Source organism: Zerene cesonia, chromosome 29, assembly GCF_012273895.1.
Source record: "Zerene cesonia ecotype Mississippi chromosome 29, Zerene_cesonia_1.1, whole genome shotgun sequence".
Lineage (NCBI taxonomy): Eukaryota > Metazoa > Arthropoda > Insecta > Lepidoptera > Pieridae > Zerene > Zerene cesonia.
This window is the reverse complement of record NC_052130.1, coordinates 3,730,978-3,758,002: the sequence shown is the minus strand read 5'-3', so window position 1 is coordinate 3,758,002 and position 27,025 is coordinate 3,730,978. Positions and strand designations below refer to the sequence as shown.

Sequence of the window (27,025 nt, the reverse complement as noted above, 5' to 3'; positions counted from 1 at the left end):
AGCTGGTCGGCCACGCCCGCGATGCACACGAACAGCCGGTGGATGAGGTCCTCGCTCGATCTGAAACGCGATACGATGTGTAATATTCCACAGAACATATTATAAATATTCGTATAGATCATTATTTTAGAATTTAAAAACTTTTCAACGGATTTTAAACGCGATTTATTCATTATATTATTAACCCGACATTTCTAAATGTATAATACTCGCGTGAAACCAAACACAAGAAAATACTATCATTATTTTAGTAAAAAAACTCAACTGCTTTCATATAGTCAGAACTAAGCCAAATTTAAATGGGACAAAACGAGTGTCAGCTATCAATTAAAAAAGAACCATCAAAATCGGTCATCATCAGTCGTCATTTATAACAAACATAAAAAATACAGAACAAAGAACTGTTTTGAAATCGGTTAAAAAACTATAAAAATAGAAACAAGCCCTTGCTCTATTCACACACAAAGAAATATTAATCCTATATATATATATATATATATATATATATATATATATATATATATATATATCCTATCAAACAGTAGTGTGCGAATTTATTTAAAATCGAACGAGTAGTTTGGGAGTCCATCGCGGACAAACAAAGTGACACGTTATTTATATTAAGATTACGCTTTAAGACACTGATGAGGACTCACTTGAATTTCGCTCTGGCCTGATGCCTCGCGGCTAACTCTTGAGCTTGTAGCGCCAACGCAATCTGCTCGTCGTCCGCACACTCAGACGTGCCGCACGACGTACCGCTGGAAATATTTATTTCTATATATATAAAGGTTTTTTAGTTACACTATATAAAATCCAAGAATGGCTCAACGAATTTGAATGAAATTTTGCACTGAAATAGTTTGAAACCCGAGAAAGAACATGGGATAGATTTTGTCCCGCAAGTCTAACAGAAAGTGGTTTTTATACGGGTCTGTCTAGATTTTCCTTCGACTAGGAAATCTAGGTTATATACATGTAATATGGAACAAAATAATAATTCTGAACTTCAAGCCTAGTATAAAAAAAATTGAGGACTTCTTTGCATTATGCAAGAAAAAATAACTTACTAACTTATTATATTCATTTAATCATCGAACTTACAAGAATTCGTTGCTATTTTCAGGTAAATATATTTAAACAATTATAATAAAGCAGAATATTTATACAAAATGTATAAAAAGCCCTTTAGAGCCTAAATTTGTATCATATTGAACTTTATTCAATATGATACAATGTTAGATAAAAAATATTGTCACATTATTAGCTCCCAAACTATTAATAAAAGTAAAACTCACCTCTCGTCAACGAAATGGTCCAAATTCAACCTTAGCGGGCTATTCTGCGCTTGCGTTGTCCTATTGTCCAGTATCACCATACTGGGCGACCATTTTTTCTTCTTACTCTTCCCCCCACTCTTCCTTTTCTTTCTGACACTAGTCTGCGACGAGTTCGGCGTCTCTGTCCGCTCTTCTATCGACGTTATATTCATATCAGACAGTCTTTGTCTCCTCAACTCAGTGATAACTTCCTCTATCGTCCTAAATTCTTCCTGTGTATTATTCTCATTGGAACTCTCGCCGTTAAGCCTATCTATAACTATTTGTGATGAGCCAGCCTCGTTCTTCTGATTATCCTGCTCCTTATAATTAATATTTACAGTCACCTCTCCGGATATATCGAAAGAACTTTCTAGATTACTTTTCGCGTCCTTATCCACCTCACTGTTTAATACCCTGTTTTGTTCCATAAAATGATTGTCTTTGATTTTATTCTGGTCGGTATCGGGAGATCTATCTAAGCTAGTGTTTTCCGTGCTAACTCCGGAATCGGCAGGCGACTCGTGGTCGCTGTCATAACCTAGCATGAATTTAACGCGTTCATCGTTGTCCATTTTGGCGGAATGAAAGCTCGTATTGTCCTCGCTTCTACTGTCGTTGTCTATTATCTGTCTAAATTCTTCGTTAGTGAGCAATAGTGAACTTAGATTAACGTTAGCTAGAGAAATGTTACTATTTACAATTTCAGCGTCTATATTGTCTGGTATTATGAGTGGGAGATCATTGTTTCCTATTTCGCTTGCGTCGTCTTGGTTGAAGACAGCGGAGTTGTTCTGCGAGAGCGAGGCCAGTACTACCGGCTCTTGGCTGATCGCGTTCGGGATCAAATACCCGTGACTAGTGGAGGGCATGCAGCTCAATTGCTCATTCCTGGGCCCCGGGAAGAAATCCTCGGAACTTTCGGTCAGGGTGGGCACATCGTTGGTAGAGTAGGAATGCATCTGGTCCAGAATGTCGACTTCGCTAACTATCGAGGATAGACGATCGGCTATTTCTGTGACTTGTTCGTTTAGCGACGTGACTAGTTCCTGGTCCGGTATCTGTCTGGGCGTCTCGTTCGACGTGGACGCTGCGACGGCGTTGATGACGAGCGGATCGAACATCATGAGGCCGTTGGTTGAGAGATTCCTCAGTGAGGACAGGTCAGTTTCGGCTCTGCTGATTTTCCTACTTCTGTCTATGCTCTCGTTCGTTTGGAACGTGTCTGTGCTTGCTGTGTCTGTGTGTTTGTCTCTGTCGTCGTGCTCGGAGGCGTCGTCTATGTCCTCGTTGAGACGCCTGAGTCCATCTATGATCGGTGTCATTACTTCTATATTGTCTGGCAAGTAGTCAGCGTCTGTTATTGTCGGTTCGCTGGAACTGAAATTTCGTTTGACTTTTAGAATTGGTGGTAACAATAATGACGTTTTTTAATGTTCTATAAATTTATGATGGAAAAATAATTTTGCCTTTGAACAATATGGATTATTATTAACCCAATTTAACATTTCTGTAATGCCTTTCAGCCAAAACAATCTTTTTTCACAATAATATGAACCAAGCTCAAACCTTTATCAAATTGTTTAAAATTTGTTCAAGCTCTAGTGATTTGTCTAATAAAAGCACATTGAACTTACTTCTGTGTGTATAATTCTTTACAATGAGCGTGATCCGCGTAGAATTTCGATACAAATTCACCAATATCCGGATAACACGAATCGGCTGATGAGTCTTCCACTGAAATGATAAGAATTAATTAAATAGTAAATACAAATTATTTCTAAAAAGAGTTGGCGAATTAATCGAACATGTACCTATGAGTGTACAACACTAAAGCATACCATCAGGCGACCGACCAGCTCCTATGCAAATTATAGCATAAAAAAAAACAGTAGAGTAAATATTGTTCCGCGTGGCTGGAATACGCTGGAACACACTGGAGCACGCTGAAACACACTGGAATACGCATAATGGAATAACACATTGACACTGGAATACGCTGGAACGCTCTGGAACAAGTTGGAACAAGTTGGAACATGTTGGAACACACATGAACACGCTGGATCACTCACCGGGCGGCAGGTCGAGCGCGGCGAGCGCGGCGAGGTCCCCGCTGGTGCAGAGCAGCCGCTCGAGCGCGGCCAGCTCGCGCCGCTCCAGCGTCCACAGCAGCGAGCGGATCTTGTGCAGCAGCGTGCGGAACGGCCGGAACATGTCCGACATTTCCTCTGCGGGGGCAACAGACGCGACAATGTTACAAGTGGCTAATAAGTGACCGAGTATGGGTGGTACATATGCTACAAATCTTCAGTTAAAGAAAGTATTTTATTAGACCTATGAAAAGATAGGTAAATAAACACGCATAAAAAAGACATATGGGTAAAAAGAATAAGTTAAGATACAAGTAGAATGGATGGAACACATCCGACACATGTTTTTGAAAATGTAAATATGTACAAAATATACAAATGATTGCGGATATTGGTTTTGTTTAAACTGTCTAAAATATTCATAAAAATAAATCGATTCTGATAATAATTTCCACTCAACTTCGAATCATAATAGAAATACTTCTATTGATATACATCAATAAACTGATGGTCAAGACATGTTTTCTTAACACAAGAGTATTTGATTTTAATCGAGTTTCATACAATTTTTATACAATTCAAGACTTATTAGCGGATTTGAAACGCTATTTATTAATTTCATTCTTTTTATTTGTCATAAACGAATTTAATCTCTTTATTTTCTATACTCAAAGACAACGTTAGTCATAAGGGTGTATTAAAATCATTTACCAGGCGGTTTATCGATAGACAGCGGTCCACTGGAATATATCAGCAAACCGCTAACTATGGCTAGGCGGGGCACTGCGAACATCAACGCGGGATCGTATGAGTCCACCTGAAACATAAATGAAAATAAGTCAAATCTACACTAATATCTATATGTTTTACTAGCCGTCCGCCCCAGCTTCGACCGTGGTATATAATATATAGCCTATGGCCATCCTCAATAAACGGGCTATCTAACACTAAAAGAATTTTTCAAATCGGACCAGTAGTTCCTGAGATTAGTGCATTGAAACAAACAAACAAACTCTTCAGCTTTATAATATAAGTAGAGATGTATGTTTTCTATTTAAATGTATCTTGCTTTAAATACTTGTTATTTGTTTCTCGTCCCTCCTATACTTTCATTATGCTTTTTACCTTTTGCCTCAGTTGGCTGGAAGAGATCATTTCTAAGTGATAAGGCCACCCAACAAATTGTACTCGTTTTTTCTTTTAGCCCATGTTATTTGTAATTTTTCCTTTTTTTAAAATTTTTTTTAAAGAGTTAATAAATAAAAATTCATAAATAATGTCTCCAAATAAAGAGGAAGCTTTTGTATTTTTCTATTTTTGTAATTTGTCTATGTTCAATCCTTTCTTATCCCTCACCCTTTAAAAGTGGGCAGCGCATTCGCAGAGACACTACCCCTGTGAATGTTCGTGGGCGGTGGTGATCATTTACCATCAGACACACTTGCTCGCTCTGATATAAACAAACAAACAAACAAACAGACCTGCTCCTGCGTCAGCAGATTGTGCTTGAGCGCCCGCCTCAAGCTCTCGGAGAACAGCACGCATATCAGCTGCTGCGCTTCGAACTCGTGCGGCGTCTTCACGTTCACCATCGCGCTCACGTAGCACAGCTCGAACTCGGCGAACAGTCTGGAAGTACAGAAACTCCAACTCAAACACATACTCAAACACAAACTCAGACTGAAACTCGTAGTTTTATAGACGTCTTATACATATAAACCTTCTACCGTGAAACCGCGGAGAGCTGCTATCACTATATAGTGATGACTGATATTACACTCTAAAGTAAAAATTTCGTTGACCTGATGCCGATAGCTATTTACTTATCCTCACAAATACAAACCTATCGAATATCCGCAAGCTCTCGTGCAGCATATCGTCATGGTCCTGCAGGGCGAGCCCTCGCGGCCTGAGGCACTGTTCGCGTAGCAACGAGCGCACCGTCTCGAGGCTGCGCGTGAGCGCCTTGGCGAGAGGGCGCATCGCGGCCGACTCCTCTTCGCGGTTCAGTATTGATGATCCGGCGGCTAGGCACTGGAAGGTGTATCGGATGGTTTTTAGCAGCGGGAATCAAGACTGTTTTCTTAGTGTAATTGTAAATACTTTTTCATTAGCATGATTTTCAAGTTGCATTAGTATAAACATAAAATCGAGACATTCGACTATTATGTATGTGTTATTATAATCAGAACAGATGAGATGTGAGAAATTTTGGAAAAATAGAAAAAATTTGATCACGAGGCGGGATTCGAACCCGCGATTTTTGCCAAACCGTGCCAAGCGTTTTTCTATTCTTTCAAAATTTCTCATTTACAAAATATTTCAATGCTATAAAACTTAACTTAGTGTACACTTTTTCGACTAAAACATTCTCCAAAGTGTGGCATGCCTTAATGATTTTTCCTCACAAAATAAAACTCATTCCCGACCCATTAAAACCTAACGCATATTTAAGCCTTACACTTAAACTTTTTAGAATACTCCCAACTTTTTCTAACGTGTATGAATTAAGCACTGTCTCATTCTAAGTTCAAAATGATTCCAATCTCACCTCTGCGCCAAACCAGAGTTGCCCCGCAAGATTATCCTGCAGGACGTCCTCTGGGAATTTGACACGGAAGCCGCGCGCCACGCGCTCGTCTCCCAGCACTTGGTCCATAATCTGGCTTGTGATGTTCAATACACGATCCTGAAACGTAATGAGTGTTGATTATTATATGACTACGGAGGTACCTTTTCTTTCGTTTCTTGAAGAGTTTTTATGCAACATTAACAATAAACAAAGTTTATATATAATTCCTCTAAAGTCCTAAATAAAAAATGTTCCATGAATTTATACCCTGTTCTTTTTACGAATTTCGTTAAATAACTCAAATCCATCTAATATATATATAATAGTGTGGTAAAAGAGATCAGTTATTTTTTAAAGAGAGTTGGGATAAAACAGGAATCTTGATATCCGGGCGTAGCGGGGACGAGCGTTTATTATAACATGCAGTAACAGCGATATGGCAGATGACGTTAAACTAATAACTCCAAACAAAAACAATCAGATCTATAAAAGCATAGACGCGAAGATTCTTTTAAATATTAGTACACGTACTAAGGGACAGGTGGCATAACTTGGACCTGTTCTAAGTGTCATTTTAGTTGAATTGATTAACCTAGAATCAAAAACATCTAAGATAAACGGGCAGATGTTTCTCCGCTACGCAACAAAACTCGTCGACGATCCACATACCTTAGAATCTACTTGTAGGTAGGTGAAAAGACATGTGCATGCCAAAGCACAATCCATTCCTATTGTTGTTTTTAAATATTTCATTGTTTAGTCTTTAAGTATCTAAAATCCCATATTGGCCCCCTTCTTTATGGATATGAATATGCATGTATGTTACACGGCCTCCGGGTACAGGGTGATGAGTTATGGTACTGGCATATAGTGGATTTATCGACAAAACTCCACAGCACAGTAGTACGGGGAAGAATAATAAGTCGTAACATATACCACCCCCCTCGTACCCTGTTCCTATCCACGAACATACATAACTCCTAGCAATCGTAACGATTCTATCATCGTATTGATCAACAAACTCTGAAACACATCAGTCGCGAACCCCACTGGAGTCGTCAGTCGTCAGTCGTCAGTCGTCACCAACCTCGGATAATTTCACGCAAGTAAGTCACGTCGGCGTGTGTCACGTTACCCCGTCACGTGACACCCATTGTGCTGTGCGAGTGACACCGCTCCGGCTCGCCGACCGCGACGCGTCGGGTTACAGACGTTTTACAACGTTGCATATTAGTGCCGCAGCAATGTGGTGACGCCAGCGGCCAGAGTGAAATTGTAGACGGGATCTATTGACGACTCCATCGTTATAATTAACGGTGCTCATGTGTGGTTTGCCTTGTATATAAAATCGAATGTTACAGATTTGTTTTGAGTGATTTTTTTATTGTAAGTATAATGGTTTGAATAAATAGATGCTCGATACAAAAACAAACGTTATTCACAAGGTTAGTCCTATTGCGTGTAATTTTATTTAACGCGTATAGTACGACTAAAAAAAAAGCAACACGCCGTAGTAATATTAATCATATATGTTATAGTTTATTAGTATTGTTAATACACGGTTGTGTATTGTTTGACAGCTTTTTATTCTTAAACAGCTGTCACTCCTATCAAAACAACACAATTTTTAAATAACGTGAAAGAATTCCAATCGAATACTACCCACTACGCAGTATTTTAAATATCTCGCTACCTATATCCACTACTACATACACAACCATAGAACAACACAAACACACTTATCACCGTAGCGACGCAATCGGTCGCGTGCACACCGCCGGCTCGAAGCGCTCGCGTCGCACGCGACAAGGTCCAGTGCACACTATCGAGTGTCCGTCTGTCACTGCGCAGTGTGAGTACATTACGACTTTATACAACGGATAAATGTTAGCTAGGTATATCATCTTACATAGCGATTATTGCATTAAACAGGTAATTTTTTTAGCTATAATTTATGCTTAAGCAAACATTGGCTACGAAAGGTTGGTGAAAAATTTTCAACATAAGTACATATTATATTTCTTATATTATAAAAAAGTTTTTATCATAGTGAATGACTGTTATAGAACACCTTCCTTCACAGAAAATGCCTTTCGTAAGCTACGTATTTTACATTATTATATAAAACCAACTAGTCTAGGCACTAATCCCAGATACGCTTATAACACCCATCAATTAAGTCGCTATGTAAGATATATCAAATATTACTTAAGAATTGATCGACGTAACACCAAATAAACAATGCAGCGTGAAAAATTGCATAGCAACACACGAACCACATCGTTATCTTCATTTGATTCAGCGATAAAACCATTAATTTAGATGCAGTGTAAACAACGCTTAACAGTAGACACTTATGAGTCAGTTTCGACGGTATCGCATTTATCACAGTAATTACGTCGATGAGTGTGCTCCTTGTAATGAATTAACTGGTATATAATTAAAAGCAATAAACGATCGAACCTGAACGCATTGATTACCCTGTTGTTCCGTGTCCATTTACTGCGGCGGTTTAAAAAACTGTTTTAAAGCAACAGTCGCAACATAGCCTTGTATCAACTATGTAGATATGTATCTTTGTGCTTTTTGATGTTTGTGAGGTTGAATTGAATTCAATAAACTCATCAATTTTGGGTGGTTTTCGCGATGATGACATATCACATATATTTATATAGTATTGTGGCATAATTCGTATGACATAGTTCAAGTATTAATTTAAACCGTAAAGCTAAAAAGTGTGTGCTTTCTAGAAATTTGAAAATACAAACAAATATCATCAAAAAATGCGTCTATACAAGAGAATATATTTACAGACTATGTAATAACATATATCAGAGCCGGTTTATGAAAGTCTGCGTACAAACCAATTAATGCGTTTCATATTATTTAACTTGACCTCTATTTTCTTGACCTTTATTTTTGTATGGGTTTTTTTAAAGAAACCTTTGATAATGCTGACTTTTTCGCGAAACACGCAAGTACCTACTCGCAAATAAATTTTAGTGTAAAAATAACGCAATCCTTTTATGATGAGAACTAGTTATAACTATAGATTTTGATCGAGCAGAATAAAACTGTATTTGTACAATTAGGGATTTCTTTTTTTCCACATATTATTCTTTCAATAGACTTCAAATTAAGTAATATTGAATGACTAAAAACGTCAATAAAATCTGTAAAGATATTGACATAATTGCTTTATCGTACACAACATTTCTAAGATGTCTCAGAGTATGTCTTTCTACGTTCTTCAAGATTGTCTTTTAACACCCTCCCATGGTCTACAAGAATGCGACCAATTACCATTGATTGGCAGAGACAGTTTGCTACACAAAATACTCCACTACTTTTGTCATTGATTTGCCAATATGAAATCTTCCTTTATTCAATTTAGTACATATTTGGTTATTACAATCCTCGCGCTTCCTTACGCATAAGATCCTGTTTTGTTTTTTACAAATGTAGCATCATAATGATCTATTAGGATACTCAATTCGTTATAAACGTTAAGCTCCGTAATAAATCTAAATTATATGTTGAGGAAATATGTGATTTTTATCGCTAAAATATAAATACAATTTCTTTATTGCCTCAGGGATTTTCCTTATACAAAATCGGACCTTAAAATACAACAGAGATATTTGAATTGACATCGTAATTAAATTGAAATAACGTATTTATATGCATGATATAGAACACATGACGACTCTTGTCTGTCAGTCCGCCTGTTAGTGAGCAGGAATTGCGACAACCCTCATTATAAGCATTGCTTTTATTTTGATTACGAATATTGATACAAAAATCGGAATAATTTTATTGATATCATAATTAATATGGACTATATACCATTTAATACCTATTTGTATGATATTACATAGAAATAATAAATCATTGCCCTAATATTTAAAGCACTATATAAATAACAAGTTTATTACATATACAATGGTATGTAATCTAGGTAAAGTCTACATTTGTAAGTATATGTCTATATTATTACAAATCATAATCCATTTTTATTTAAAGGCTGATACCTCCCGTATGGTCCCATTAAAACTTGTTCATTTCTGACAATTTGAAGGCGGTACATACTTTTTGTATAATAATTATTATTCAAATAAATATTACTTCATACTTGAAACATTTTTAACGTTCGGCACAATAAATACTCATATCCACGAGGAAATCCTGTTAAATATAAACGTATTAAACACAACACAATAATCCGCATCGAGGGCAAGGTACTCATTTATGCAAAAATTGAGAAAAAACCGGTTTTAAGCAATGGCTTTCTTAAGTGCGATTGCAAATATTAAAAAAGTGCATGTGGCTTGCATGGCGTGTGACTTTTGGTAAATAAACAACTAATATTTGTATATATACTAATAGCTTGAGTACGTAGGTAGATCCTTCCTTTTCCTTCCGTCCTAACGTCACGGATTATTACAACCAAACTCAAACTCAAACATTTATTTAGTCAATTAGACTTCTTAAGGAAGCACTTTTGAATCGTCATAGCATAATTTTAGCATATTTTTTTTTGAAAATGAAACATAGCCTATGTCACTCGGGACTAGTGTAGCTTGCCAACGGTGAAATTTTTTTTAAATCGGTCCCTTGGTTTCGGAGCCTATTCATTTCCAACGAACAAAAAATCAAATCTTTCCTCTTTATAATATTAGTAAAGACAGTATAGACTATAGACAATAAATGTACAAAAACTGCTGAGCTACGAGATCGTACGCAACGTTTACCATTGTTACATTATCACGACCTCCAATGTGTAACACACACACAAGCACACATTCAAGGTGCGACGCGAGTTAATCCGATAATATAGGCCGTATTGCACACGTATTCATACAAAAACTAGGTATTTGCTCACGAAATTTGTGTTGGCGCAGAATTTTCTGGATTTGGCGCTAATTCTGTCTGAATCTATGCAAATATTAATAGCACATATAGAATACAAATATTGTTACAATTTGTTTGTAAGTAATAATAGTTGAGGTTTCCGTTGGTACATAACGGAATTTACATATTTTTTAAAATTTAAAAACTCTTCGTATTTTTATTTTAAAATTTGTATGCAGGTATAATTAATGCATGGTATACCTGATATATAATATGATGAAAGTGCTAACCGCCAAATTATACCAAAACTAGCTCCTCCCCGCGGTTTTACCCGCGTAAGTCCATATCCCGTAGGAATATCGGGATAAAAAGTTGCCTATAAGTTATTCCAGTTGTCCAGTTGTCTACGTACCAAATTTCATTGCAATCGGTTAAGCAGTTTTTGCGCGAAATAGTATCAAACATACACGTACATACATCCATCCTCACAAACTTTCCCATTTATAATATTAGCCTTTAAATTGTCAGAGCTAGATCAAATGAAAAAGAGACCAACTTTCAAATGTAAAATAATCATAAAAATCGGTTTATTCAGTCAAAATTTATGTTAATACAGTCGAATTTATACCCTCCTCTTTCTTTAAGGCGGTTGAAAACATAATATATTCGCGTAGATTGATTGTCGATGAATTAAAACTGTTACAATTGTAATTAAACAAGCATTAGGCTTCCGCGGTTTTAAATTCGGCACGCGTTAAATTCGGAGTAGTTTCCTCTTGAATCACTGAATCTATAAAAAAAAAAACATCATAATCCATTGCGTAGTTTTAAAGATTTATACATACATAGGGACAGACAGAGAAAGCTATTTAGTGAAGCAAAATATCCTTTCCTTTTGAGAAATCATAGCAGGAACTAAAATACATACAGTTGCATTAAAATAACAAAACATCGCTGGTTAGAAGAGGGTGACCTAGACGAATGTAAGTCTAAAAATCGGGGACGTTATCCAAAAACGTCAGGTCAAGAGCGCTTCGAAGCAACGAGAGTAACTATGAGGGTGTTGATAAAAGCCGAGAACAACCTACAAAGACCACTGTATATATAATAGAATACTTTTGTACCTATTGAGATGGTTGAGATGGTTCTAACTCTAGGCAACACACTCCTGTATGTACCTGATCTTAAGAATTCGGGTATATTTTTAATAACTTTTAGTAAATTTAAACGATAATTTAGAATAATAAACTTAAGCACTTGAAGTAAGTAGGCAAAAATGACACTTCATCATCCTTAGTTAAAATTTTTCGACATTTCAAAGATAAGTCGGTGGTACAGTATAAACCATGTTTTATTATTAGAATGTATATTTTTCTTACTCATGTAAATGTATATTCATCACACTACCGCTAAAAGAACAATGGCCAACAACAACCTCAAATTATAAAAAAAAATACAATTAGAATGACAAATTTTATTTCGAAATTCGTCATTCTAAATTTAAAGTTAAAAATTTGATTTCACGCCCGTATAACAGTAATATGAATCACGTGCTCAAGATAATGCGCTTGCTACGTTTTCAGCGAAAAATAATAATATACATTATTTATATATAATATGGACGCAAAAAAGCAGTGGTGGCTCAGTGGTGAGAACCTCGGACTTCAAAATCGATAAGTCGGGGTTCGAGACCGGGCGAGCGTGCAGGAAATAAATTGATTTTTCAATTTATCTGCGCATGTGGATAACATCACCACTGCTTAAACGGTGAAGGAAAACATCGTGAGGGAACCGGCATGTCCAAGAATTAAAAGTTCGACGACATGTGACATTTGCCAACCCGCACTTGGCCAGCGTGGTGGATTATGGCCTGAACCCTCATAGGAGGCCTATGTCCCAGCAGTGGGAACATATATGGGCTGATGATGATGAATACGGACGCAGTTAGTATAATGTGCCTAATCATATTAATAGAGAGAGAATTTCGTCTGCTTGACTTGACGCATTGACATTCTGATTATGTACTTAAAATGGTTAGATATTGCTATGAAAAACCATAGACTTGTAATATGTAAGATGACAACAATATAAAACTTACAAATGAAAGAAGACTACACACACACTTATATAATAGGAAATTTTCGAAATTTGTATCGATACATAAATCTAAAGTTTACAAGTTATTCCTAGTCTAATTTCAATATAAACGTACTCAATTACATTTGTTTTTTATTTATTTTGAGCATAGTAAATTAATTAATCGATTATAAGTCTAAACATTCCGATATGGCTCCGATTCGTACTACATAAGTTTCCGTCCTAAGGACGGAACGGAAACTCATCCTTAGATAATATTATACATATACTAGCTGCACCCGGCAAACGCTGTTCTGCCTTACTCTTATCATTTAAGGGGATGAAAAATAGATGTTGGCCGATTCTCATAGATACCGGATAAGCACAAAAAATTTCATCAAAATTGGTCAAGCCGTTTCGGAGGAGTATGGCAACGAAAACTGTGACACGAGAATTTTATATATACATATATGAAAATGCGTTTGTTCGTTTATCTTTCTTTCATGTCGCAACAGGGCGATTTATGGTTTGATTTATGTCCATAAAGATCGTTAGGACAATGACGTACGAGTATAGTATACACACTTATACTTATAGTTTTTACCGCAGTGAAATAACTTATTCCCGTAGAAATTTTCTTTCACCACACGGGCGAAACAACGGGCAACAGCTGACACCTACATACACATACATACTCCTATATATACATATATAACCTTACCTGTGCGTGTCGCAACTGATTGACGAGCGTGGAACACCTATCAGGGTCTTTGCGTCCATCGAATGAGTCCAACTCCGCTGCTATCATATTCAAGGCATCGTCCGCAAAGAAGAACTGAGCCAGCAGTGAACGGTCGTCCCTCTGGAAGAAGAAACACTACTGTTAAAGCTTATAGCTGTAGTATTGAGAATAATGCAGCTTCGAGAGGAAAGACAACTAGGGAAATGGTTCCATTTCATCAATATTTCGCCAGCATATGCTGGTTACAGAGTTGGTAATAGCTATATTGACTTCTGTTACAGAATTCGAAACGGACTTGAGGAAAAATGTATCGTTCCGATCCAACCGTACTATCCATGCTCATTCTAGTCTAGTTAGTCAGCTCTAGTATCAGACAAAATATTTATTTATTTAAACCAGTACCAACTACATAGTTGAACTTCTGAGTTACAATGCTTTTAGCGGCTGGCAACGCAGGCAACTATAGGTTATTGTAAATAATATGAGTGCTGTATTGCTTACACTACGTGACGCACCAACAGGTTTGCCTCTGCGTAAGAAGTAATACAAAAAAAACGCAGTCCGCATCGCTATTATCCTTAATAAATTCATTGTGCAAGATAAGTAGGTAATTTACGATCATTTTTCACAATGTTTCGAAATAGTCATAAAACTACAATTAATACTCAAAAGAGAAAATACCCATTTGGGTATTGAAACATAGGCTAAGATTGTATTTTTTAAATGACACTCGAAAAGTATCCACCCCAAACGTAACACAATGCTCAAAACACTTAAAAGTCAAACTCAAACTCGTAAAAACTATTATTCATATAAACATTTATAAATGTTTATTAGTAGTACTTTTTTAAATTACCATCGATTCGGAAGATCGCTTCTACCGAAAGGAGCCTGCCTACTCATATAATGGACTTTAGTTTATTTCGAGCAGTATATCAATCACCTATTACATACGTTCATCGAGCAAACACATAACTACTCTATTTCTGACATTTATAATTAATTAATTTCATTACGAATGAGTACCTAATACGGATTCTTAGTCGAGTGAAATAAGCCGTGTGCACGTGTAGGGTTCTACGCAGCGGCCTGGAAGTTGAATGACTCTTTATTTGACATTTAAGTCCTCGTTTGTCTGCCCTGTAAATTTTTAATGACGACTTAGGTTTAGGAAAAATCATCTATGGGAATATGTAGGTAGTATGGAGTAGTTCCTCACAAAACAGCGCGACGGAACACGGTGGGATTTTAGTCGGTGGGATTTCGACATAACCCATGGCTCTTTACCTGGGGATCGTGGGTATATTTGCAAATTTTCCGACTTAAAAAAGAAAGAAAAACGGTACAATGGAGAGGAAGACTTGGTTTTTATTTCTTTGGTTGTACATAGCAAAATTTTACTTCGCCGATTTTGAATTCTACGTCGGAAGATAGGTATATAATTCCAGAAGGACAAAACCTTAGTGGACGCTACTAACCTATAAATAATGGAAAAACACAAGAACCCATAATTCTTTTGAGTAAATCTTAACTGAATAATTAAACATAATTTTATATTGTATATATTACCGTTTCGTTGTTTGATGTTTCGCCAATTATATTATCAAAACAACACTTTTTCTTTGTTCGATGTTGTATTCAATTTTAATTAAAACGTCAAAATCTATTCAAACACAGCTGACAAACTTTAAATACGAAATAAATCTAGGTCGTATACCTACACGGTAAGTACAAGCATAAAACCTTAAATCGGCTATCAAATAAAGCTATGCAGAACCAATTTCAAAAGAGAAAATTCCATTGCAAGTGGTTTATTCGCACCTACATCATGATCGTGACTTAGCATAAAGAGTGAAAGTAAGTTACTATTCAAGGAAGAACGTTAGCCAGTTTGTTTACTCCTTCACACAGATACACCTCCTGACACACAAACACACACAAGCACGCGGCTGCATCATCAAGCCGCAAATACGCACACAAACACGGAACATAAAAATCGCATTACTTTCCGTATGCTCTTGCACAGGAGATAAACAAAAAGCGCCTCCTTCACGTCCATATCCCTCGACGATGTCCACAAAACTGGCCAAACCGGCTTGTTTATCAGCTGAGGGCAATGTTTTCTCAAATTTCAGGATTAAAAAAAAAACCACTGAATAGGGCTATACGTAGGCAACGTGCAGCGTAGTTTTAAAGGCCAGCGGGTTCAAGGAACACCTGCTGCAGCTCTTTGACGCAATAACAACATCTGTAGATGGTTGCACATGCCGCGTTTATTCATTATTATTATTTATGTACAATTCATAAACGTATCCTTGAAGTTTAATTACAGCTTTGCTGGAACACGCCTCAGTTTTAAATGCAATTGTATAATTATGTAGAAATTTGAAATAAATGCACTAATCCTGTAAGTAAAAATACCTACCTACCTACCTACATATATGAAATCCGCTTGTTTTTCTTTGGCATTAACATCACTAGTACGAACACATTACGAATTATTATTGCTGAGCAAAATAACAAATGCGTCGACGCAGACCTACACGTTATACATGAATACATTTTATGACTGTTTCGTGTTTATGCATACGATTTAATGATTTTAATACATTGTATAAACTTTATAAGCATTAACAAATGTGTTGATATGGGCATAAGTTTCTTATTCATTTTGAAATCAAAAATAAACACAAACATATTTCAATCATCGAAACACAGTCAAAATGTAATGACTCTGATTGTATGTTAAGCAATTATAGAAAATACAATTTCCTAAGTTTTATATGTTAAACATTATTCTTATCAATGTCTACTCGGTCACGTATACTCGATAGTACCTATGCCCATATTATTTTATTCTATTTCTTCATAGATTCTTTAAACCATTTTGAACTCGTGCGTATTCAAAATGACTAGACACTTGTAGTCACTAACACTCTCATATCAAGAATACTTTAAAAATTTTATCTGCTTTGACGTTCACGTTCTAAAAATAGATAAGTATATATATATATAAATTGAATTGTATTTTTAAATGTTCACATGCACGGTACCTACTGGAAAGAAGTCGACATTACCACTCCAAAAATGGTAATAATCTAGTTGGCTTCATCCAAATACGAGTTAAAGAAAAGTATGCACATAAACAAACAACTGCCTCGATAATTAATGTGAGCCGATTTAATTACAACGTAGTTTATAATGCACGAGTAGATTTGATTAGGACTTGTGGATTAGTTTAAATTAGAACTTTTCTTATTTTCGCTTATAGTATGTTAGGTACATACGTGCTCGATAAAATGTAATTCTAAAGGCATTTTTTATGTCTTACCGAGTAACTGAGCTAGTGGTTCGCCCAATGGTAAGTGATCACCACCGCCCATGAACATTCGCAGAGGTAGTGCCTATGCGAATGCGCTTCCCGCTTTTAAAGGGGTTAGGGATAATAGAATTGACGTCTGGAAAGTAAGAATGAACTGGAAAGTGTGAGGAAAAGGAAACAAATGCTCGTTTCGAACATGATTCAAGCGCTTTCATAATACTTGTCCGATATACGAAACCAAATAGTTTATATACGTGTAATCGCGAAGTCAAATATGGCAGTCTTGGTTTATAGTTTTTGCGAAGGGCGTGCGTGTGCAACTAAATGTTTGATTTGAATTCATAGTTATGTATCCCCTGCAGTAATCGTAGTAGGCTATGCTCAACAAACTCAAGGAACCGTCCTTACGTGTAGGCTTAAGGTGGGAAATGTATGCAGAAAGGCTTTGTTAGATGGATCTTGCTCGATGAGCATGTACGTACGTGCGTACCCACCATTATAGACATTCGATTCGTAGTTACTCGTAGGTTGCGAATAGTTGGAATAACTGAATTATCCGCTTAGATGTACCTAGTAGGTAATATTAAACATATTGTACTAGGATGTATGTAATGTACCTACTGAATATATTAAAATAAGACAAATTAATTATTTGACCGCAGCACGGAATGTTATCATAGCCATGCCTACAAATTAGGTTTAAGTCCGTGTAGCTAGAATCTAGATTTGGAAAAACACGCACATCAGAGAACATTCATACATAGAACGTCATAAAACATCCACACCTTGGAAATACGTTAAATATAAGGGCGTAAATGTAATTAACATTTTTAACAAAAACATTATGCGTTACTTATAGCTCATGTTGAGGGTTATTAAAAACAATTACACTCATATCATAAAAAATAATGTTATAAATGCCATATAATTGTGATTCTAAATGTGGTATTAAATTCAGACCGATTGGGAGAGAATGTCTAACGAGTTGACACTAAATGTGTCTGATGGTACTTAAATCAGGTTTCAGATTTAGATTTTACAGTTCAAATAAATATTCCCGTAATGAAGATCTAATCTATGAAATAAGTAATATATGATGCATTTTTCCGACTGGCTGACGCGTTGCTCAATCAAAATTCCATAGAAACATACAAGATTGTTATGTACATATTACGTACTATGTAGAACTAAAATGTAAAATTGAATTTATTTTAAAACAGCAACTACAGAGTTTCTTGCCGGCTCTTCTTTGTGGAAACTGTCTTCCGAACCGGTGGTAAGTGTTAAAACTGTATAAAATGGCGATTCGGAAGTGCTTCTATAAGAAGTCTTATTGATTAAATAAATGTTTGAGTTTAAAACAAATAATAAACCTACATATTACATGTATCATTATCATTCAATATGGACATTATCATCCCTAATAGATAATTTGGCATATGGACGTTTACCGAACATACTAGAAAGTGGACAACTTCTTGTGCGCACATATTCTCAGTACCTACCTGCCTATATAACCCATATGTAATTAACCTCATATATTCATCCTTCGCGCCTTGTACGTAACTGACCCAACGAGATAGAAAATGGTGTACCTACTGCATCTTACATCACACCTACTTACATTGTAAGTTAGTGCCTTATAATTTATATACGCAAAAGGCTTAGTGTTGCACAAAGATAGATCCGTCTTCGTTCCTAATAATACTTTGGTGGTGAGAAAAGGTGATTCATACTTTATATGTTGTTTAAAGTATTGTTGTTTTGAATGGAAGTTAATCTTTAAGATACCAATTTAAGATTATCCACTACTAGCGGTCAGCTCAGGCTACGCCCGTGGTACATATATAGCCTAAAGCCATCCTCAATAAATGGGCTATCTAAAAATTAAAGAAGTTTTCAAAACGGACCAGTAGTTTCTGAGATTAGCGCGTTCAAATAAACAAACTCTTCAGCTTTATAATATTAATATAGGTTTACGTACATTTCTAAATAAAGGAAGTTAAACGCCCCTTTAAATATCACCATATCATGAAATCACAGAAATGTTTAACATGTTCGCAAAAAGCATAAATTTCGAAACCCACTAACAAAATAAACACCAATGGAATCATTATTCATCAAAATATTGTAGCCTTACAATTTCCTCGCTGGCCTCAATGACAAACAAAAAACATCGATTTGACATCGGCGACAACATTTTTAGTGTTTCCACATACCACGTGAGGTTTCTAACCTCGAACCTAAAAATCTGGACGATGACACGACCATCGCACTGTATCTGACATCTCATATTTTTTTACGGCAACGGCATGTAACATTTCGAGTGTAATATGAACATAATATCTGACAAATATAATAAGCGCGAAATTTTGTAAGTATACAGATGGATGAATGTTTGTTACACTTTCACGTAAAAAATACTGAATGGATTTTAATTAAACCTTACAATAATATAGATTAGATTAGATTAGATTATACATCAGAATAAGACATAGGCTATGTTTTTCAATATCAACCCCTGAAGGGTTTTTAAATGGATGAAAGTTTGAATGAAAAGATATACCATTCAACTGATTTCAATTAAATTTTTATTTAGGGCATTTTAGAAATTTTATATTTATATTTAGTAATTTTTATATTAGGGTATTTTTTTCACTCACCCCAACCCCTATAGGGCCCATATAGGGGATGGAAGATTGATGCAAGGTTTTTGATGACGAAACAAAGTTCTCGGGCATAGCTAGTTTTTTCTATATAGGTAACGAACCATTTTAGGATTCCCTATTAATACCTCCTAGTCCATCGTCTGAACATCCACGTCAAAAATGCTGAACTGTATCAAGTATGAAGTTTTTGTATGCTCTTAGAAATAAACTATTGGAAGTGTACGTGGATAGGAAAACTAGCATTACAATAACCCCCAAATAATCATTAAGCATAACACAATTAACATTTGAACAAAGCGGCCATAATTTCAATAATAAACATGTCTCTAATAACTTATCGTTAACACAATAAAATAATTACAGTTATTACGCATATATACACACCAATCAACTCCGCATACATTTACATCTTCAAATAAACGACAGCCCACGCGCCCCACGCGACGACTTTGTAGGTACCTCCTTACCGCAAAGTTCAAAAACTCCTTTTCGATTTGAAATTTTCGTCCCAGGTCGTTCACACTTGCGTAGGGTGAAGGAATTCCACGCGAAACCTACAAGGCAACGGCCACCTGAATGTGCATGCTTTTAAGGTGCGACAGAATTCCGCGGTGGGGAAATAATAAAAAGAAAAAAAATATGGCGGTAAACGCCCGATTAGGTTTGCATGATACAATGCGGATATTTGATAACGAAAAGTTTTTATGGCAAGAAGAAATACCCGATTAATAAAATGCAAGACTCGAGTTGGAGGATTTTTAACAAGACCCGTTATTAAATATCTATAATATCTTTAGTTAATACCTATCGTTTCAAATAAGTATATAGACTTTAATCAATAATTGCATGCATATTTAAAGCAAAACTGTATGTTTTTATAACATTTTCCCCTATTAGCTTCCTCGGCAAAACCGTTTATTCCGCAAATCTTGTTAAAATTGCTGAAACTCAACTGAAACTAAACTTCGATTTCGACAAACAATACTTAACAAAAAAAAAATTATAAACACACAATGTAGAACGTGGACATGTGTTAGGGTTGTCACTTGTCACATGTACATACTCAGTTAACAAATATGTATACCTATCATCCTAGTCATAATACAGAACTTTCGTTATTATTGTGATGACGAAATTTCTCTTCAAAAAATAATTCACGTAAACAAACAGTTCGTACTTTCCTAAGGTGGTAACGCTACTTGCATTTTATATAGAACCTAGACAAATAAAGTACCTACCACTCAAACTGTACTTCTTTATAAGCAACGATATGATACGAGTGTTAATAGTTCTAATGAGCCAATATGAATCATATTTTAGTATTGTATCTATATTGCTGCTGCTGGCAACATAGTTCTATTATTAATTCATCAACTATTTCAGTAAAAGCATACTAAGCATCATAGTCGTTTACGAATTAGACCATCACATGATGTCAAAAAACTTGATTATGTTGGTCAGGTGTGTTCTACACCTGACCAACATAATCAAGTTTTTTCACACCAAAATACAAAATACAATACGATATAACCAGCAGACGAACTTCAAAAACTATGCAGAGGCAACCCTATTTCGGGGGTAAGTAATATTTCAAACACAGCGACGTCACTAGACAACCTTCACGCGACCTCCTAGAAGGGCGCGCTGAATGGTCCCGGTGGCGCCTCTAAGTTCAGGGTCGCCACACAGTCGAAACTGGGGCTGCGCCCAATGTTGTGAAAAGATACGAGGGTATAATTATAGGATTCGCTCTAGTTTACAGCGAGTAGCATAATTAAATACTTACTACTTTATAAGTTAGTACCTACCTGCATGCTCATTTTTATATTAATTTTCTTTGCTTCATGGCTGAACTAGCAGTTTAAAACCATCTACAATTGCGTAACTAAAAAAACCTGACTGCGTCAGAAAATTATTCACTTGTTTTTGTTAATAAGTAGGTACCTAATGATAATTTTTACTCAAATCATTTTGATCGATAAAAATTTATCATCTGATTTTCTATTCTTGCATACCATAGACTTTAGAAATAAAAATAAAATTTATAATAACAGTTTTACAGAGACGACGGTATGTATATGGATGCAGCCGAAAAGCGTCTTCTCTGGCGGAATCCGAATCATAAGAAACTAATGACCGACACGACACAACAAAGTATCGACTGCATGAAAATACTATTTACGTACAAAATATTTGTGGCATTGGGAATAAATTAGTTCAAGCTTACACCTGAAACATTGTAACACGCCTAAAGATCGCAATAATATGCAAATAACACATGATACTATAGAGTACTGGCTGTAACCCGCGGCGTCACTCGCGTGGTACCAGGAAAAAAAGTAGCCTATGTCCAGACTATATCTGTACAAAATTACATACAGCTACGCAATAAGCAATATCGCGTGAAAGAGTAACAAGCATCCATACATACATAAAAACTTTCGCATTAATAATTAGTAGGATTTTTTAAATATTTACTGTAGGAAAAACGAAAAAAGGGAAGGTCAAGATCGAATTTCCTATCGAAGGTGGTAATGAACTTAATCGAGAGGAAAGAATTGGGTATACTTATCTTATTTATCGTATACTAGCGGTCCGCCCCTGCTTCGCCTGTGGTACATATAATATAGCCTATAACCTTTCTCAATAAATGGTTTATCTAACACTGAATTTTTCAAATCGGACCCGTAGTTCCTGAGATTAGTGCGTTCAAACAAACAGACTCTTCAGCTTTATAATATTATAGTATAGAAGTATAGATGATGCATTTATTAATTACCAAAACACAAACTACACGAATATATTATTGCTGACATTTGCATTTTATATTTGTTTATTATTTACTTAATAAATAATTCGTACTAGGATTTTTGCAAAACAATACTTTTATCACAGTTGTTGCCACTTTAAAATTCGAAACGACCTACTCAATCGTTTACTCTAAATGCACAGATAGGATAAGAAAAAGTGTCTTATTACATAATATTACATATAGATATATATTCCTACTATGTTTATATCGTAAATGCGAAAAGAAACTCTACCTGTCCGTCTGTTTGTCTCTTCTTTACCCCTTAACTATTGATCCGATTTGGACGAAATTTAGTACAGAGATAGTTTGCGATCCGAGAAAGGACATAGGACAGTTTTCATATTGGAAATCCCACGGGACCGGGAACTGGCAATGACAGCGCGGGCGAAGCCGCTGGTGGAAAAATAGTATAATATTTATGCATTACTAGCTGACCCAGCAAACGCTAGTCTGCCTTACTCTTTTCATTTAAGGGTATGAAAAATAGATGTTGGCCGATTCTCATACATACCGGATAAGCACAAAAAATTTCATCAAAATCGGTCAAGCCGTTTCGGAGGAGTATGGCAACGAAAACTGTGACACGAGAATTTTATATATTAGATATACCGAACAAATATTGTCCATCTTGCACAAAACGCCAACAACAATGTGTTACTTAATATTAGCACGTGTCGGTCAACTGATAAGCTGCGATAGCTATATTTATTTATCAAATCCAATACACAGTGTAATTTTCCACTTCACCGTTATTATTCATAAATATATTTCCGTATTAAAATAGCCGAGTGTTTGCGTGTATATTTTTACATGTTGAACGCGAGTCTTATTTATATATACTTACTACTATACATAAAAGTGTACTAACTTATGCATGATATTTAAATTATTAAATTACTCGCTATATTTATTATTATAAAAAAAAAGTACTTCCACTTTTGATTTTTGAGGACAGCTTGTTAAGGATTATGTGGAATATTGACGAAATAGTGCAATCAATTATCAATACATAAAAAAGTAATATATTTAATAAAAATTTAGAATTAGACTAGGCCCTATATCATAGGGCCTATAATGTGCATAAGCAAATTATTTTTAAACAAAAAACTAAACTGCTTTCAAATTGTAAGACTAGTCAACATTTAAATAGGACCACATCGGAGGCTCTTGCTTTCGAATAAAAAAATAATCATAAAAATCGGTTCATCTAGCAAAAGTTATGAGATAAATATATACACAAAAGTCCTTTTGACGAAGGTTAATGGTACTTTGACATAGGAGTCGGTTTATTTCATTATAGACACATAATGTTTCAGTAAGAAAGGGTATTTTGGGTTCTAATTGGTATCTAAGGCTAATGAAACGGATACAAAATGAAAACAATCTGACCGTTACCAAGTAACACTGCGATAGTGAGCGAATATTCTGTCGGTATCTTTCGTATTCAATATTTCTATCAAAGTCGTCCGTGGCTTGACAATTCCCGTCTTTGCATGTTTCGTGGTACAGGTATTTAGTTGTGACAATAGTTCGTTTACAGACATTATGTCGATTAGTTGGTCTTAGTCTAGTACACTTAAGTAACAATGCCTATTAACTAGGCTGTTTAAAGGATTACTTGTACATGTTATTCAGTTAATATTGTTTAAAAACACTGCTTTAATAATACCATATTATTCTTACGTGACCGAAGCGTTGCGTCACTAACGGTTATTTCTTATAAAATGATTATTGTAAAATCCGAAGTGTTTTCCTCAAGAAAACTGCATAGGTTTTGTTTCCTATTAAATTGTGTACGTTTGTGACGTGCTGGAAAATAATCGTTACTAGATACAATAGATATTGTAATATAAGTAGACCATTAAGAGGTTTTTTTTCACTTTCCTCGATTCGCCTTTTAATACAGAATACAGGCCGAAAATAACAACATTCCAATTTAAAAGTAATACATATTCTATATAGAAAAAGAAATGTTTCTATTTGCCCTTTTGAATAGTTTATCTGCATTCTACACGAATGGCTCTTGGACTAAGTTTTAAGTACGTAGTATAAGTATAAGGTATGCAGGTGACATGCCTTGGATCTATGTTTCAATTGGTTGTTTTGCATGTCTTCACCTTTCATCCCCGTAAGCCTTCTCGATATTAATGTTTAAATAAATAAATAAATAAATAAATAAATAAATAAATCTTTATTTAGTAGGTTTTTACATTATTGTAACAGTGGATTGTGGCTCAGGCCCTCTTGCTAGGTAATACCTGTGTTAAGAGGACCTGTTTCTTCCCTAGGAGTGATACATATAATAATAATAATAACGATGTTTCGCGATGCAAATGTTGAATTTTATAGATCGTTATTAAAAATATTATTCGCTTACACACAGAGGACAGTTCTATTATTCTCATTCTTAATATAATCACGTGCCTTAAGCGATTCTTAATTGTTATTTAATTTTATGCCGCCATTAAAGTAATGATTGCATTTTGTGACATTTATAATAAGTAATGCATTTATTGGTATTCAGTGCTTTTTGCATATTGTGCAGTTAATTGGAGTGGAATGATATTTACCTTTCAAACCTAATGAAAAAATAATGGGTGTCCGTGTCCCCTACTGGGGTATGGGGCAGATGATATACATCTGTTTTACTGATTGATTTTCTTTTTGGACAAGTAGGTAGGTGATCAGTCTTCTGAGTTCTGTGTCCTGCCAGACCGAGAGATTATTTTTTTTGTGCGTCCTCGCCGGGAATCGAACCTAGGACCCCTTCAGTGCTACGCTCACGCGTTAACCACTGTACCAAGGAGGCGGTGAAAATAAAGGTATGCAAATAATAAATTACACTAATATTGTAACTACCAAAGTTTGTTTGATTGAATGTTCGTCCGACAATCACACTGACACTACTGAACAGATTTTGAAGAAATTTGGTATAGAGACTGAGTATGAGCTGACTTGTGTGATAGGATACTTTTTATACCGATTAAATGCTCCCTTGGGATAAAACAGGACAATTTTGATATCCGGGCGGAGCCGGGACAAGCGTCTAGTATTTAAATTAATTCATCATCCTAACCTAAGGGGCCATCCATAAATTACGTCACGTCTTAATATTTTATACGCGATAAAAGGTTCACACGTCACAGTACAATTGAATTGTAAGCATGGGCGTTTATCATCATCGCATTTAATACGTCATATTACCTTCAATACCGACAAGAGATCAGGTAAAGAAACGTTGTGACCTCCTCCAGACTTAGCGTCTATATCAAAAAAAGAATTTTCAAATAAAACTATACAAAAACAATCAACTTTATTTGAAGCCCAGAGACACAATTTAATAGGTTTCTATTTACACAAACAACGAATGAAATTTACATAACAAATCTCTAATAGATCCATTAGTATAAATTTATTAGTTTCGCTTCACATTTCCTAGCAGCTACAACTTCAACAGGCGCAAAACAAAACAAATAGCGCGCCAATGAAAAACCAGTTCTGACAGCAAAAAAAAATATACAAAACGAAATCGAAAGGCTTGTTGTCACCAATGACGCGTTAATACTGCGGAGAAAGCTTCATACAATGGCCAATTGAGCTGCTGTAGGATTTTAAATTACATTTATTGTTATTGAATGACCTAAATTTATAGGACTAAGTAAGTCCAGCTGAAATTTCTTCTATTCATTGCGATTTATTGGTACATACTTATGAAGTACCTACATCGAGTACATTTGCAAATTCTGAATTTCTGAATTATGTCCCCATTATTATTATGTTAACATTATCTACCGAATTTTATATGAGACTATGGCATAGAAAAACACACCGATTCTCTTGTGGCGGGATTAAAACGTATTTTTTCAGGTAATGCTTATATATTTGCAGGTTTAGATACAAAAAAAGGTTTTTATAATAAAGCCTTGGTATCATTGTTTACGTAATAAGTGAATGTCTGTTCCCAAGGCTTGGCTGTTTTGTTTCACTTTTTACGAGAATATTTAAAATGATGTCGTTATCGTAGCCTCAGAATCGATAATAAGTTATAAATATAATATAATTTTTAAATATACTCATTTTACAATGTGCATACAGCTCGCAAAGACTATTTATACACTATCATATTATTTTTTCTCCCTTCCACTACCGAACCTCATGACAAATCACCGGGTTTCTTCCCTTCATGATCAAGTTCTGTCAAACGCGGACCAAACACTTCAAAAACCCTTTTTTTTCTATCTGTTCAAGGGCAGAGTAAATAAATAGGCTTTTCAAATAATAATAGCTAACTAGGCCATCACTTAAGAACGTATCTTCCCTTAATATTAGGCAAGATCGCTGTTAAATGCGCAGCTGAGTAGAATGGAATAAAAAAGTAAACAAATAAATAATCAGAAATAGTATATCTACTTGAGATTTTTCCTAGTATCGATATAAAACACAAATCACTGTAATACTTTAAATGACAGAGAAATGATTGAAGTGTGTTTAAGAACAAAACTTGAGCAAATTTATTTTATTTATTTCTTATGTTTTCCATCTGTTAAGATAGTAAAAGATTTAAAACGATAA

At 35.4% G+C, this 27,025-nt stretch overlaps 1 protein-coding gene across 1 annotated transcript in view; it reads right to left on the bottom strand.

The window, feature by feature from the left end:
* The window catches only part of LOC119838015 (lateral signaling target protein 2 homolog), a 43,131-nt gene that overhangs the window by 5,596 nt on the left and 10,510 nt on the right, over positions 1 to 27,025 (bottom strand). The window contains exons 2-11 of the mRNA XM_038363827.1: positions 13,630 to 13,770; positions 5,961 to 6,098; positions 5,253 to 5,443; positions 4,891 to 5,038; positions 4,121 to 4,226; positions 3,392 to 3,547; positions 2,957 to 3,056; positions 1,299 to 2,699; positions 657 to 761; positions 4 to 60 (exon numbers count right to left, since the gene is read on the bottom strand). Of these exons, the coding sequence (XP_038219755.1) occupies positions 4 to 60; positions 657 to 761; positions 1,299 to 2,699; positions 2,957 to 3,056; positions 3,392 to 3,547; positions 4,121 to 4,226; positions 4,891 to 5,038; positions 5,253 to 5,443; positions 5,961 to 6,098; positions 13,630 to 13,770 (2,543 nt within the window). The remainder of the gene's footprint in view (positions 1 to 3; positions 61 to 656; positions 762 to 1,298; positions 2,700 to 2,956; positions 3,057 to 3,391; positions 3,548 to 4,120; positions 4,227 to 4,890; positions 5,039 to 5,252; positions 5,444 to 5,960; positions 6,099 to 13,629; positions 13,771 to 27,025) is intronic.